General features: G+C 38.8%; 1 protein-coding gene across 1 annotated transcript in view; it reads left to right on the forward strand.

Annotated features, from left to right (window-relative positions):
* Cfap54 (cilia and flagella associated protein 54) overlaps positions 1-13,324 on the forward strand; it is a 264,100-nt gene that overhangs the window by 236,073 nt on the left and 14,703 nt on the right. Inside the window, exon 67 of the mRNA XM_076855417.1 lies at positions 4,264-4,338. Within this exon, the coding sequence (XP_076711532.1) occupies positions 4,264-4,338 (75 nt within the window). The remainder of the gene's footprint in view (positions 1-4,263; positions 4,339-13,324) is intronic.

The following is a 13,324-nucleotide window of genomic DNA, read 5'->3' on the forward strand; positions in this document are numbered from 1 at the left end:
GGTGAGGAAACATGGTCAGAAGTGCATGGGGAGCAAATGTGCTTACCTCATGGGAAGCAGAGAGAGAGAAAGAGGAAGAGAGAAAGCATATTTTGCCCATGCAAGGGGCATGGGGAAAATAAACCCCTTCAAAAACACTCCTCAGTGACCTGCTTCCTCCAACTGGGCCCCATCTCTTCAAGTTTCCACCATTCCCAAGAGCACCACTGTGGTGGACAGTCCTTACCACAGGAGCCAGTGGGGGACACTCCACATCCACGCTCTCACAGTACTGAGGACTGAGCAAAGGTCCGTCTGCACCCTCCCTGTTCCCCCACCAACCTCAGCACGCCTCCAGCTGTGTTCTGATTAGGATTGCACTCTGTGCTTTTCCTGTCTTCACTTCTGCGGTAGTGAGGCCACGGGAGGTACTCACAGCCCAACCTCAGATCAGCCAATTTTACAGTGGGAGTATGTGGTTTACTTCAGATAATGCCAGAGTAATAGAATGTTGTGGAGACAAAATTTCTGTGTGATAAATGTTGAGACAGGCAGTGGAAGGCATTTATCAGGTAATACTGCTATCTTCATCTGTTATGTGAAATAATGATTAATGATATAGACGGCGTCATTTTGCTTGATAGCTCTTGACAAAATCATGACAATAACCCATCATGGCTGTTATTGAAATTTTTATATATAGAGAAAACATACTTTAACCAGTCCTAAGAACTCAATTAGAGACATAAAAATACCGATAAATTGGAGGAGCATAGGAGTGGGTGTACTTCCCCTCTGTCTGGTAAAGTGGTCTGGGAGCCCGGAAGGCTCCACATCCTGATGTACCTGATCAGGGCTGGGCCTCCTGCCTGCCCTCCGTCTTTTAGCCCCACAAACCTGGCCTCTTTTCTCTCACAATCCTGAGTGAAAATCACTTGCTGCCCAGACAGTCTGAGCAGCCTTATAGCTGATTTCTCTTCCCCTTGTCTTCTTCTAGGCCAGTTCACCTTTAAACTGAATCACATTTTTAAGTCAATCTCTATCACTATTCCCTCAGTCCACTTCCTTTCCTCACTCCTATGTGACCTGCTATAAACTGACCTCTCCAGTTATTTGTCACCAAGCTTACTGCTTTGCTTCCTGTACAGGTCTGCAGAACGGAACATTCTTCCTTCCTTCCTTCCTTCCTTCCTTCCTTCCTTCCTTCCCTCCCTCCCTCCCTCCTTCCTTCCCTCCCTCCCTCCCTCCCTCCCTCCCTCCCTCCCTCCCTCCTTCCCTCCCTCCCTCCCTCCCTCCCTCCTTCCCTCCCTCCCTCCCTCCTTCCTTCCTTCCCTCCCTCCCTCCCTCCCTCCCTCCTTCCCTCCCTCCCTCCCTCCTTCCTTCCTTCCCTCCCTCCCTCCCTCCTTCCTTCCCTCCCTCCCTCCTTCCTTCCCTCCCTCCCTCCTTCCTTCCCTCCCTCCCTCCCTCCTTCCTTCCTTCCCTCCCTCCCTCCTTCCTTCCTTCCCCACTGAGCCACATTCTCAGCTCATTTTTGTTTTTTGTTTTTTGGTTTTTTTAACCATGAAAATACATTTTTTTAAAAAAAGCTTTCAGGTATAATACACAAAAGCAAACAAGTTTATCTTAAAAAATATCAAGTATCACATCCATAGCCTATTCCTAATTATAATTACTTCTTAAAGCAACATTTCTTTGTTTACAGATACAGGAGCAGGTGATAAAACCTAACATCTCAGATTGCTTACAGTTCATAATACAAACAAATGTACATGTCTTAAATCACATTTTAGGCAGTTTAACTTAAAATGCATAGACAATTACATACATTAAGTTTGTCATTAAGTCAATGAAGAAAAATCACAATTTTAAGAAGTTACAAAAAACCTTTATAGAGCACACATAAATCAAGTTTGCTTAATGGCAACAAATCTGTACCTGCTTATCAATGATGGGCAGTCAAAGTACCTTTAACCAGGGACAGTGTGAGAGGGAAAAACACCCTATTACTTTGTACACTTGAATAGCTGCACTGATCAACATTAACTTCTTGAAACATATTTTCTTACTTAAAAAAAAAAGAAATAAAGAAAAGGGCATCACACACCGCCCTTTAAAATGCTCCAAAACTGGTTTGTAATTTCTACTAGCAGCTCTTCTAAAATGCTCTTATAATGGGTAACTAATAATAGGTGTACTAATGAATTATGTAAAGTCATCCCTAGACTAGGAGCTCCTCAAGGATAGGGATTTGCTTTCTCTGACCTCTGGCATAGCTACCTGATCACAATATGTGATTATTGAATGAACACAGACCTCACATGTTTTCTATAGCCAGAAGTCTGCATGGCATTTTAATACTGATTATTTTATTGGCAGTGTTTCCCTTGACAGAATTCTGAAAATAAAAAGAACAGTGTCTTTTGATAATATTACTTTACTAAGATTATAGTCTTCCCTTGAAGGATGCCCATCATTTTCTAAGCATTTTATTAATGATTCTTCTGAGTTTAGCCTTATGCTTTTCAAATTAATGGTAATACTTGAAAGTCTGTGCTTAACTTCTGGAATTTATAACCTGGCATTTCATGAAGCTGGTTCTACCTCACTCGGGGTGAGGAAGACAGTGGCACTAACTGTTTAGAAGTGCAGGCAAGGACTAATATGCAAACTAGTCTTTTAATGGAAACTTTAAGTAGAGCTATTTTCACCTATACCAAGTTTAAAAACTGTATATTTGAGGTCAAAAGGCAGCAAGTTGCTTAGGGCCTCATTGATTTGCTTTGAACTTGCAAACATCGTGTCTCACTGTCCTGAGCCATTGGGATTCCAGGTATGTGCCACCACGCCACACTAGAAAGGACCATTTCTGATTCCTGTGCTACCTCAAAGCTAATTGCATACATGGCTCTCTCCCCCTGGGGGACCCTGGATCCCACAGGAGAGCCTCCTATTCTTTCAGTTCATACAAACCTCTTCCAGGAAGTCTTCCTCATTCCTCATACTAAGAATTGCTTAGTATGCAATAGTATCCTACCTTGCTTAGTATCCTACCTTTCTGTCTATAACATGTCACAACTGATATGATCTGATCATATTTGACTTGATATTTAACTTGGATATGTATAAATTTGTTTTTTTTTTTTAGTAATTGTAAATTTTATATGAGAATGGGCTGTCTTTCTTCATCTTTGTGTCCCACAGCACCTACTATAATATCTTGAATAGTTGTTAAAGTGGAATTATAGTTTCATAATTTTAAAATTGGATCTTTTCCATATGTATTCATTTACTAAAGCTTGCACATAACCTGGTTTTGGGCTGTAAGGTCTGTTGTTGTTTGGTTCTTTATTTTAAGGTTTTAACCAGCATTGCTCAGTTATAATTTAAACAGGAAAATACTTTTATCATTGTAATATTCTGGATGCTACTACATGCATATATTAATTCTATCATAAAAAATAACTTGTTGCTTCTGTCAGGCTGGATGCTAGCAACATTGTGAGGTAGGCATAGCTTATCTCTGACAATTTGTAGCCACCGCTCTTTTAGTTGTACATAAAGAAAACAACACTAGCTCAAGCAAATTAAGCGAGGGAGGAGGTACAAACTTGTCAGCATGCAATAAGTAAGCCTGTGCAGAGCCAGCGACTGGAACAGGGCACAGGGGGCCTCACAGAAAACGGAGCTGGAGAGGCAGGAGCCAAGGCTGCACTGGCGCCCTCAGGCAACAAAGTTCTCTCTGTCATCTGTTTCCTCCTCTAGACAAACCATGCCACATCTGGCCCAGTGGCTGCCTGGTGTGTCCATTCAGTGGGGCCATGGCAGTGTCCTCAACAGGCAGTGTAGGCATGCTCTTCCATTTTCTTTTCCTATTTCTTTCCCAATCCCAGTTATTCTTTTCTGCTTAAATCCCTCCCAGGGATTGAGTCCAGGACTCTCTTCTCAGAAGAAAAGTGATTTTCTAAAATCTTAATTTGGTGTGAATTATTTGCTCGTTATTACTCTGTGACATGATTCTTAGCTGTGAATTACAGAGAAAGAATCCTAAAATCATGTATTGTTCACGATTAATTGCAGACCTTATATTTTGTGACCATCCTGTATCCTTTCAAATAACCCAGATGATTTAAGAAATGGTGATTCTGATCCTCTTTTTCTCATCTTGGGAACTAGGGTCCGGAGATGCAAAACGAGACAAAGGAAACTAATCGTTTATCATTAAATGTGCAGTATTTGACCAATAATACCAACCTCACTGTATTGCTATATTCTTCCTGTTTCTAGAACATGATTATTGAATGCTGCTCTGAAATATTAGCTCTGTTTTTGAGTGACAGAGAGCCAACACCATTAACTGAGGTATGTATCTTTCCTTTCAAATTGTATCTGGTTATTCACAAGTAGTATTATTGCTATGGAAATGAAAACACAAAAAACATCTAATTGCAAGTACCAAGGGTCTCACCTTCCTTAATTAATGTGAAAAAATGAGTTCACAATAGCATATTACTTTGGTTAAGAATATTCTGTGTGGGATAAAAAGTTCAGTTAGTACAGAAAATTATGTAGTAGATCATTTTAAAATCACTCGAAATCTGCCATTTGGATCATAATCCCTATTAGCACTTTGGAAATATCTAGAATGTTCTCCCTTCATAGATGAACTTTAGAATTTTTCTATCAATGAGATTATGCTTTCTGTGACTTGCTTTTGTTCCTTGAACAATAATGCCATGGACGTATTTTTATGTGGAAAAAAAAGCCTTTGTAATAGTCTCTATTATATATTTGTTGTGTCAGGCACTATTAATGGTGAATAAAGAGATTCTGGGATTATAGTACATACATATTTCTATGTTATATCCTCAAAGGTCATTTTAAGGTATTGAATTTTGGAGTAAAAAGTATGTATATATATTTATTATAAAATATACATATAAAAATAATTTTGACCAGCTCCTGATAACCCCTCCCATCTCCTGATAACCCCTATTCTACTTCCCATCTCTCTGAATTTGCCTACTCTTGGTACTGCATATAAATGGAGTCATATAATATATCTTTTATATCTGGCTTACTTTGTGAGGCATAATGTTTTCAAAGTTACCCATGTTGTAACATGTATCAATATTTTATTGCTTTTTTAAAAAAATTATCATTCTTTATTTTTTTTAAATGTTATTTAGTTGTCAATGGACCTTTATTTTATTTATTTATATGTGGTGCTGAGAGTCAAACCCAGTACCTTACACATTCTAGACAAGTGCTCTACCACTGAGCCACCATTCCAACCCTCATTCTTAATTTTTTTTGTCATACATATATGGAGTATAATTTCTCATTTTTCTGATTGTACATGTTGTATAATCATATTGATCATGCAGTCATGTATGTACATAAGGTAATAATGTCTGTTTCATTCTGCTGTCCTTCCTAACCCTATACCTTTTTTTTAAGGCTGAATAATATTCCTCTATATCTATATACAACATCTGTTTATCAATTCATCCATTAATGGATATTTGGGTTGTTTCTCATTTTGGCTATTGTAAATAAGATTTTTATGAACATGGTTGTGCAAGTATATATTGGAGTTCTAGTTTTTAATTATTTGGGGTATATTCCTAGGAGTGGAGTAGCTGGATCCCCATGGTATTAATTTTTTTAAGGAACCCCCAAACTGTTTCCCATAGCCGCTATATAATTTTATACTTCTATTAAAAATGCACAAGAATTCCAATTTCTCCACATTCTCACCAAGTATTGTTCTTTTCTTTTAATGAAAACTATCCTAATGGGTGTGAAGTGGTATCTTGTTGTGATTTTGATTTGCATTTCTTTAGGGACTAATGATGTTGAGAAGCTTTAAATATGATTTTTAGTCATTTGTACGTCTTTTCTGGGGAAATATCTATTCAATCCTTTGTCCTTTTTGAATTAGTGTGTATATATATATATATGTATATTTTTTTCTATATGATTGAAAATGGCTGTCCAGAAATGTTGCACCAATTTTCTCTGTTCTATGTAGTAGATGAGAGGACCAGTTTACAAACACATTAATTTACACTAGACCTTACCTCCCTCTTCTCCTTCTCTATACTGTTATTAATTCTGAAAAGTGAAAAGTAGCATGTCATTATTTTATTCTTATTTTTAATAAGGCCAAATACATTTTATATGTTCGCTGTAAATCTGTATCTTATATTTGTGAAATGGTATTTTCTCATTAACTTATGTAACAAATATTTAGAGTGAACAGTCTGCATGCCAGGAAATCCCTCCTGTGCACTGGAAAGCCAGCTGTGATAAGCAATAGGAATCCTGCTCTCAAGGAACGGCCATTTTTGTGGAGGGAAATGCTTAGCAATTAATAAGCAAGATAGTTCCAAATTTTGTCATGTGCTGAAAAGGAAAAAAATAAAATAAAGCAATATACAAGAGGAGAGACTTGCAAATTATAGCCTGTGAACTGCATCTGGGCCACTGTTTGTTTTTTAAAATGGTGTTTTATTGGAATAGTCTTGCCTGTTTTTTCACTTGTGGTACATAGCTAGTATTTTAGTATAACAGCAGAGATGGGTGGAGACCACCATGTATTAATCAGCTTTTCATCATGAAATGCCTGACATGAAGAGCTTAGAGGAGGAAAAATTTAATTTGGGCTCACAGTTTCAGAGGTCCTATTCCATGGTCGGTTGACTCCACTCTGGAGTCTGAGGTGAGGCAAAACATCATGGCAGAATGTTGTGGTGGAGGGAAGCCACTCAGGTCATAGCAGCTAGAGAGTCAGAGACAGGAGAGGCACTAAGGGACAAAATATAAATTCCAAAGGCTTACTTCCTCTAGCCACACCCTACTTGCCTATAGTTGCCACCCACTACAGGAGTCCTTTCAGATGATTTATCCAACAAGTGGATTAATCCAGTGATGAGGTTTAGCTTCTATAATCTAATTATTTCACCTCTGACCATTCCTGCATTGTTTCACACATGAGCTTTCAGGGGACATCTCATATCTAAACCATAACAGAGTGTGTGGTCTACAAAGCCTAAACTATTTATTTTCTGGGACTTTATATTTGTAGGCCTCTCTGATAGAGTATCAGGGAATGGAGCCACAGCTTAGATAGGGTGTTCTCCTGAACATGTCTCCTCCTCAAAGGGACATTTGAAGTAAGACCTATCAACAATCTGTGCCCTTTTTATTGTTAGAATTTTAGCTTATAGGGCCAGTGACACTGCTCCCCCCATCCCTGAACTCTCACGGCACCATGTACACCAACCTCACTGTTACTGTTTCTTGAATCAAATTGAATTTCCTTGAGTTTTAAATTAAAGTAATTTAATCTTTGCTTTTAGAAAATTCAATTGACTATTCATGGCCCTTTCCCATTTTTTAAATGGGGAGCTTAATTTTTATTATGGAAATATTTAGACTTACTCTGTCAGATGTAGTAAAACCAAGCCTAAATCTAATTTTAGACAACCCATGGTTAGCAATAGGTCACAAAAAAATTGTTAATCATAAGATACATGATGACTGATGTCAGTGGATTTGGTTTCTGACACTTGGGTTGACTTGAGTGTCATTTGTGGTATGACCTTGGGCAAATTATTTAATTTCTCTAAGCTTCAGGGTGTTTTTCATAGGTCATAATATGAAGCTCTCACAATTGTGGGGACTAAGTTGGATAATATAGTTAAATATTTTGTCCTAGGGCTTACAATGAAATGTTTGGGAAATATTTAAGCATCACTGTCATTATCGTCATCATCTCCACCATGTCTCTACCTTCCCTGTGTGCTTCATCCTTGTGGACTAATTTCAATCAGATTTTTAGTAGCCAAATTTGTTTTGAAAAATATTAAAGGTAGAATAAAAGATGGAAATCATTTTCTTTTCCCATAATGTAAAATTATTATTCTATCTTAGGGATTAGGTCAAGATCCCAACATGGGATCTCAGTGGTGAAGGATCCAAGAAAGGGTACCTCTCACTTGAACCTCCTCCTGTATTTCTTCTGAGAGCAAGACCTAATAGTGCTGGGACAGGACTTGGGCATTTATGAATTTGTCCCAAGAAATAAATTGTTAGGCAAAATTACATGCTTTAGTGGAGGTCTTTTTGTCACCAGTATGAGATCTTGCTGTGCAATTTGGTTCCTTACTGAACATACCTATTACAAATTACCTTTGCTTGTATTACCTCTTCCTAATTAAAATAAATATTGCTATGCATGGCTTGTGACATAAAGAGACTGAGAATAGCAGGACATGAAGGAAGGGAATGAATGTCCCAAACTAACCATCTTAGTGATTAATCACAGTGTATCAGAGACCATTAGGTATGATTTCTGGTCAAGCAGCAATAAAAAGCATTCCTTTAATTGCCTGCGTAGGTTTGAATTATTGCATTTCCCAAGATGTCAGGTAGGATTCAAACATGATGCTAAAAATATTCTCTCTTCTTACTGTGATTAAGTCCTTTAAACAACTACCTGTCCATCATAATTATTGACTATCTGCTGCATACAGTACATTGGTATAGATACTTTTGTAGCTGCAAAGGAAACACAGATTAAAGTCCTATTGCCAGCTAAATTAAGTATTTTCATTAGTACACATGATACAAATCAATTTGCCTTATCAATTACACATATACATGTGTGAAAGTATTATAAATTGAACAGATTAATGATTAATGTATGAGTGTGTATGATTTGAATAGACTAGAATGGAGAAGAGGTAGGTTCCTAGGAGTAGATCCTGCTTTAAAGATTAAGAGATCAAAGAGATTATATACAAAAACTGCAAAATAGTTCTTCTTGGTTATACAAGTTTAGTGGTTGTGGTTTTTTTTTTTTTTTTTTTTAAGTTTAGGATTTTTAGCTTGACCTAGTGTAGCATCTAACAGTGTGATAATAGTGATTGCAATGCAAATGCTACTACTAATAGTAATAATAATAATAAATACTTCTTGAGCACATGGCATGTGCAGACATCATTAAGTGTTTATATACATTATATCACTTAATATCACAAGAAACCTTTGAAATGGGTTACCATTACTATCCCTACTGTTGAGATGAGAAACTGATGAACAGGAAAATTAAGTAGCATGCTCAGGTCTTAGAACTTATAAGTGGAAGAGGCAGGAGTCAAATCCAGGTCCAACTAAATTCAGGACCCACACTGTTATCGTGTGTGTGTGTGTGTGTGTGTGTGTGTGTGTGTGTGTGTAACTGGGGCTCAAACTCAGGATCTTGTGCATGTGAGGCTAGTACTCTACCAGTGCTCTTAGCCCCCATCTCCAGATCTGCATTTTTAACTAACACCCATCCAGGGAATGACTTAATAGACTAGTGGAAGCAGCTGGGCATGGTGGTGCAAGCCTGTAATCCCAGGGGCTTGGGAGGCTGAGGCAGGAGGATTGAGAGTTCAAAGCCAACCTTAGCAACTTTATGAGGCTCTAAGCAACTCAGAGAGACCCTATCTCTAAATAAAAAATAAAAGGAGCTGGGGATGTGGCTCAGTGGTAGAGCACCCTTGGGTTCAATCCCCAGTACCAAAAAAAAAAAAAGAGTGACAAGGCAACACCTAGAATAGAATAGTGGAAGCAGGTGCTCTAGGGAATTGAGATGTGAGAAAGTGAGATGAGAAAGAAAAGGTCGCTAGAGTAGACTGATCTTTAAGAAGAGTTGAGAGCATGGGAAAACAAAATGAGGAATGTAGGGAAATGGCCAGAATAAGCCACAGAACTGAAGAGCAAGGGTGGTTGGGAAAAGAATTAGGGGGCATAGAGGATGCCTGAAGGGACCAAGGGTGAAGCAGAGCCATAAGGAGGGGGCAGGGAACAGACAGATTTGTATAGCACAAGTGAGGGCATACTTGGAGCAAAAAAAAAAAAAAACAAAACAAAACTTCCTCCTGTAGGCCTTTAGATGGCATCTCAAGGTGGAGAGGGATACAGGTAATTGCATAAGAAAAGAATAGGAGAAATTGGGGAAGTTCAGCCAGTGGTTTTAATTTTCCCAACTCAGTAGAGTGGGACAGGAAGCTGGAGAGCACAGATGTCTAGAAAGGTGAAATCTTGAATATCATCATCATCCAGGGCCATGGGTAAGGAAGCTGTCCCAGGACAAATAGAAGATTGAGGGCCACATTGAGATTTAAAAGTCATGTTTGTGAGGATACTAGGCTTCTTGGCTTGTGATTTTTCTCAAGCAGCACTTGGCTTTTTGATATAGGAATGAAAAATGCCAATAGAAGCAAATTATTTTATTAGGCAAATGCAAGAAGGAAACAGAGGTACCTGGAAAGTCAGAGTTCTAGTGAGACAGTCAATGCCATGCAGGAGACTGTGGTGGATTATAATAGCTATGAATTTGTCTCATAATAAATAGAAATGCCTCAAGTCTCAGAAAGCATCTCAGCCTGATGTCTGCCATTATTTCTGTAGCTCCTATTGAACATAAATTAGTTTGTGCAATGTTTCTTTGAAATATGTAAATTTAACCTAAAAGTCCATAATGATAGTTAAATTCTAGTGAAATGCATGTTAGTATGTGCTTTACTAATGTACATTCCTTTTTACATGGCTGAATTTAGTGTGTTCATGATTTATTGTTTGTTTATTTATGGTGCTGTGGATCAAACCCAGGGCCTCACACAGGCTGGATAACTGCTCTGTTATTGAGCCACATCCTTATCCTTATTGTTTATTTAATTATCATTTTTGATATTTTTATGATAAGATGTTGACATCAATCTTTTGCTAGTGAGTAAATTATCATTCCACTATGTTAACATCCCTCAGTTTATTAAGTTATTTCATCTTTACGGCTAATGTATGGATTCCATCACATGACTACCTACACCTTATTGTCTCTTCTGACCTCTTATGAGTCCTGCATGTTAGCTGAAGCAGTTGCCTCACAACACCAGCCTCTTACATTGTGCTGGGTATCGCATAGAAATGGGCAATAGTACATCTAAACTTGTGTTAACCTAACTCAGATCACCACTTTTTCATTACTTTTAAGCCCTTGGCTTATATTCTATGCACTCAATAGTAGTTGATCAAAATGTGTTATGGCGATGTACTTCCACTTTTCTCTCCCCTACTAGTGCTGATTGGATCTTATATAAGATTGAGTCATATTGTATTTTTATTCTCAATGCTTTTTCCCAAGTCTGGCCCCCAGCAGGTGTTCAACAAAATGTTAAATAAATGAATAGCTCATGATACATCTTCCAGAGATAGCCCTGGATTGCTGCTCTGCCATTATCAGTGTCTTTGGGGCCATCAATTTCAGTCATTGGTACAGTAAACATTTGTGAAGTGCCTCCTCTGTACCAGCCACTGTGTGAGGCTTTGACAAAAGTAAAAGCCAGTCTCTGCCTTCGAGAGAGCTGTGGTGTAGTGCAGGACACAGACAACCACGAAAGCAATTACAGTCCAGATGGGGAAAGAGGCCTGAGAACTGAGACCACTCCTGGGCTCCCCTGGCAGCCTCGCCCAGCTCTGAAGGTGATGAGCTTCCGTATATTTTTAGAGGGATTCACTGATTCCCTCTTTGAAATTAAGCTAGTGACCCATGGTTAAAAGTTCTAATTGCTTGGAAAAATGATTGCAAAATGATAAGAGTACCCTTGGGAAAATACAAACATGTCCAAGGACATTCATGGAAGTATTTTCCTCTTATTAGAAAGACTTTTGACGAAAGGGACAAAAAGTAAAAACCTCACCCCTGGCAGTTGGCTCAGTGGTTGTGATTTTTCTCAAGGAGCACTTTTTGATTTTTTGGTTTTGATTACTTGGATGGAGAGAATGGAATAAATCCTAGAAGCCCTGGATGCAGAGAAAAGTAAAGTGAAATGTTTAAAAAACAAACAAACAAAAAAAAAACCCTAGCTCTATTTACAAGCTGCAACTGAGTGCCAGGCTCTGGGTTGGACTCAATGGAGGAATTGGTGATGGCAAAGACGGAGTCCTTGCCTGGAGGAGCTGACGATCCAGAATGAGGATTCGGGCTGTTGCTTACACTGCTGTTGCTTGTGTTGTTAAGATGGATGATCATTTTGCATGAAGATGAAGGGTGAACGAGGTCAGAGTGTTTAAAAGACCTGCCCAAAGTCACAGAATTGTACCTGTCACAGTTAAGAGTGGCCAACTCCAGAGCCTCTTTTTGACCACTATCATTATCCTGAAGCCAGCTCTGCCCAGACTTTTCAGATAGGGCCTCTTGGCCATGCAGGTGGGGGACTAGATTTATAATGGGTTCCCGAGGGAGAGTTAGAGTCAGGGTTTATGATGTTGTAGATGTGGTCATTGATGGATAGGCAGAGGGACATATTGCCTGGCTCCAAATCCCAGCCCAGCTCTGCTGTGTTTTGAGTTGTATAACCTTAGGCAAGTTGTTTAACCCAAATACTTGAGTTTCCCTATCGTAGAATGGGAATAAAAATATTTCATTTCATAGATTTCGACTAAATAACAAACAGAAATTCTCAGAGGATCAATAAATTTATTCAGTAATGAACATTTCACTGAGAGTATGTATGGGCCTATCAAGGAGTTTACGGCAAGGGGGGATTTTTAAAGGCAAAATCATTTGTTTTTAAACAAAAATGCTTGGTTCCAAGGATCATTAACAAAGGTAGTGTTGGCCCAAGGCTGACCAGGCCATGGCTGGACAGATTTCCTCACAGATATATTTTCTGTCTAAGGCTGTGGTAGCCTTTGTGTCAGGTTGTGGTTCTGTCAGAGGCTTTTGTGATAATTCTTGTTGTCAGGCATATGTGCATGAGATTCCCTCCCTCACAACCTTCTTGGTCTTATTTATTTTGTTGAGTTTGACACAAGTGACTCCATTTTGATTCTGACCACTCTCACATGGGGTCATCATGTGGATTAAGTGAATTAACTCATGTAAAATTCTGAGAACAGTGCCTGACATGGACTAAGCAATATAGTTACCATTACTATCATCTAAAGCTGCTTGAGTTCACTTGAAAGGAAACCCTGTAAGTAGACTTGTTTACCTAGTATGTGGCTATAGTGGGAGACTATAAATGCCTACAGTGAAGCCTCTAGGTACATTCACAGAAGGCTGGAGTACTTCAAGTGCTAGGTATGGCTATACATATCACTTCTCATCATGTGTTCCCATGGTCATGGGTTCCAATTGCTAACCTTGCGTAATAAAGCACCCCAAACTTAGTGGCATAAAATGACTGTAGTTTTGTCAGGCTCTAAGATTCTGTGGGTCACATGTTGGGAAGAGCATAGTAGGGCAGCTTGTCTCTGCTCCATGGTATCTGGGGCATTGGCTAGGAAGACT

Source organism: Callospermophilus lateralis, chromosome 4 (genome assembly GCF_048772815.1).
Source record: "Callospermophilus lateralis isolate mCalLat2 chromosome 4, mCalLat2.hap1, whole genome shotgun sequence".
Taxonomy (NCBI): Eukaryota; Metazoa; Chordata; class Mammalia; order Rodentia; family Sciuridae; genus Callospermophilus; species Callospermophilus lateralis.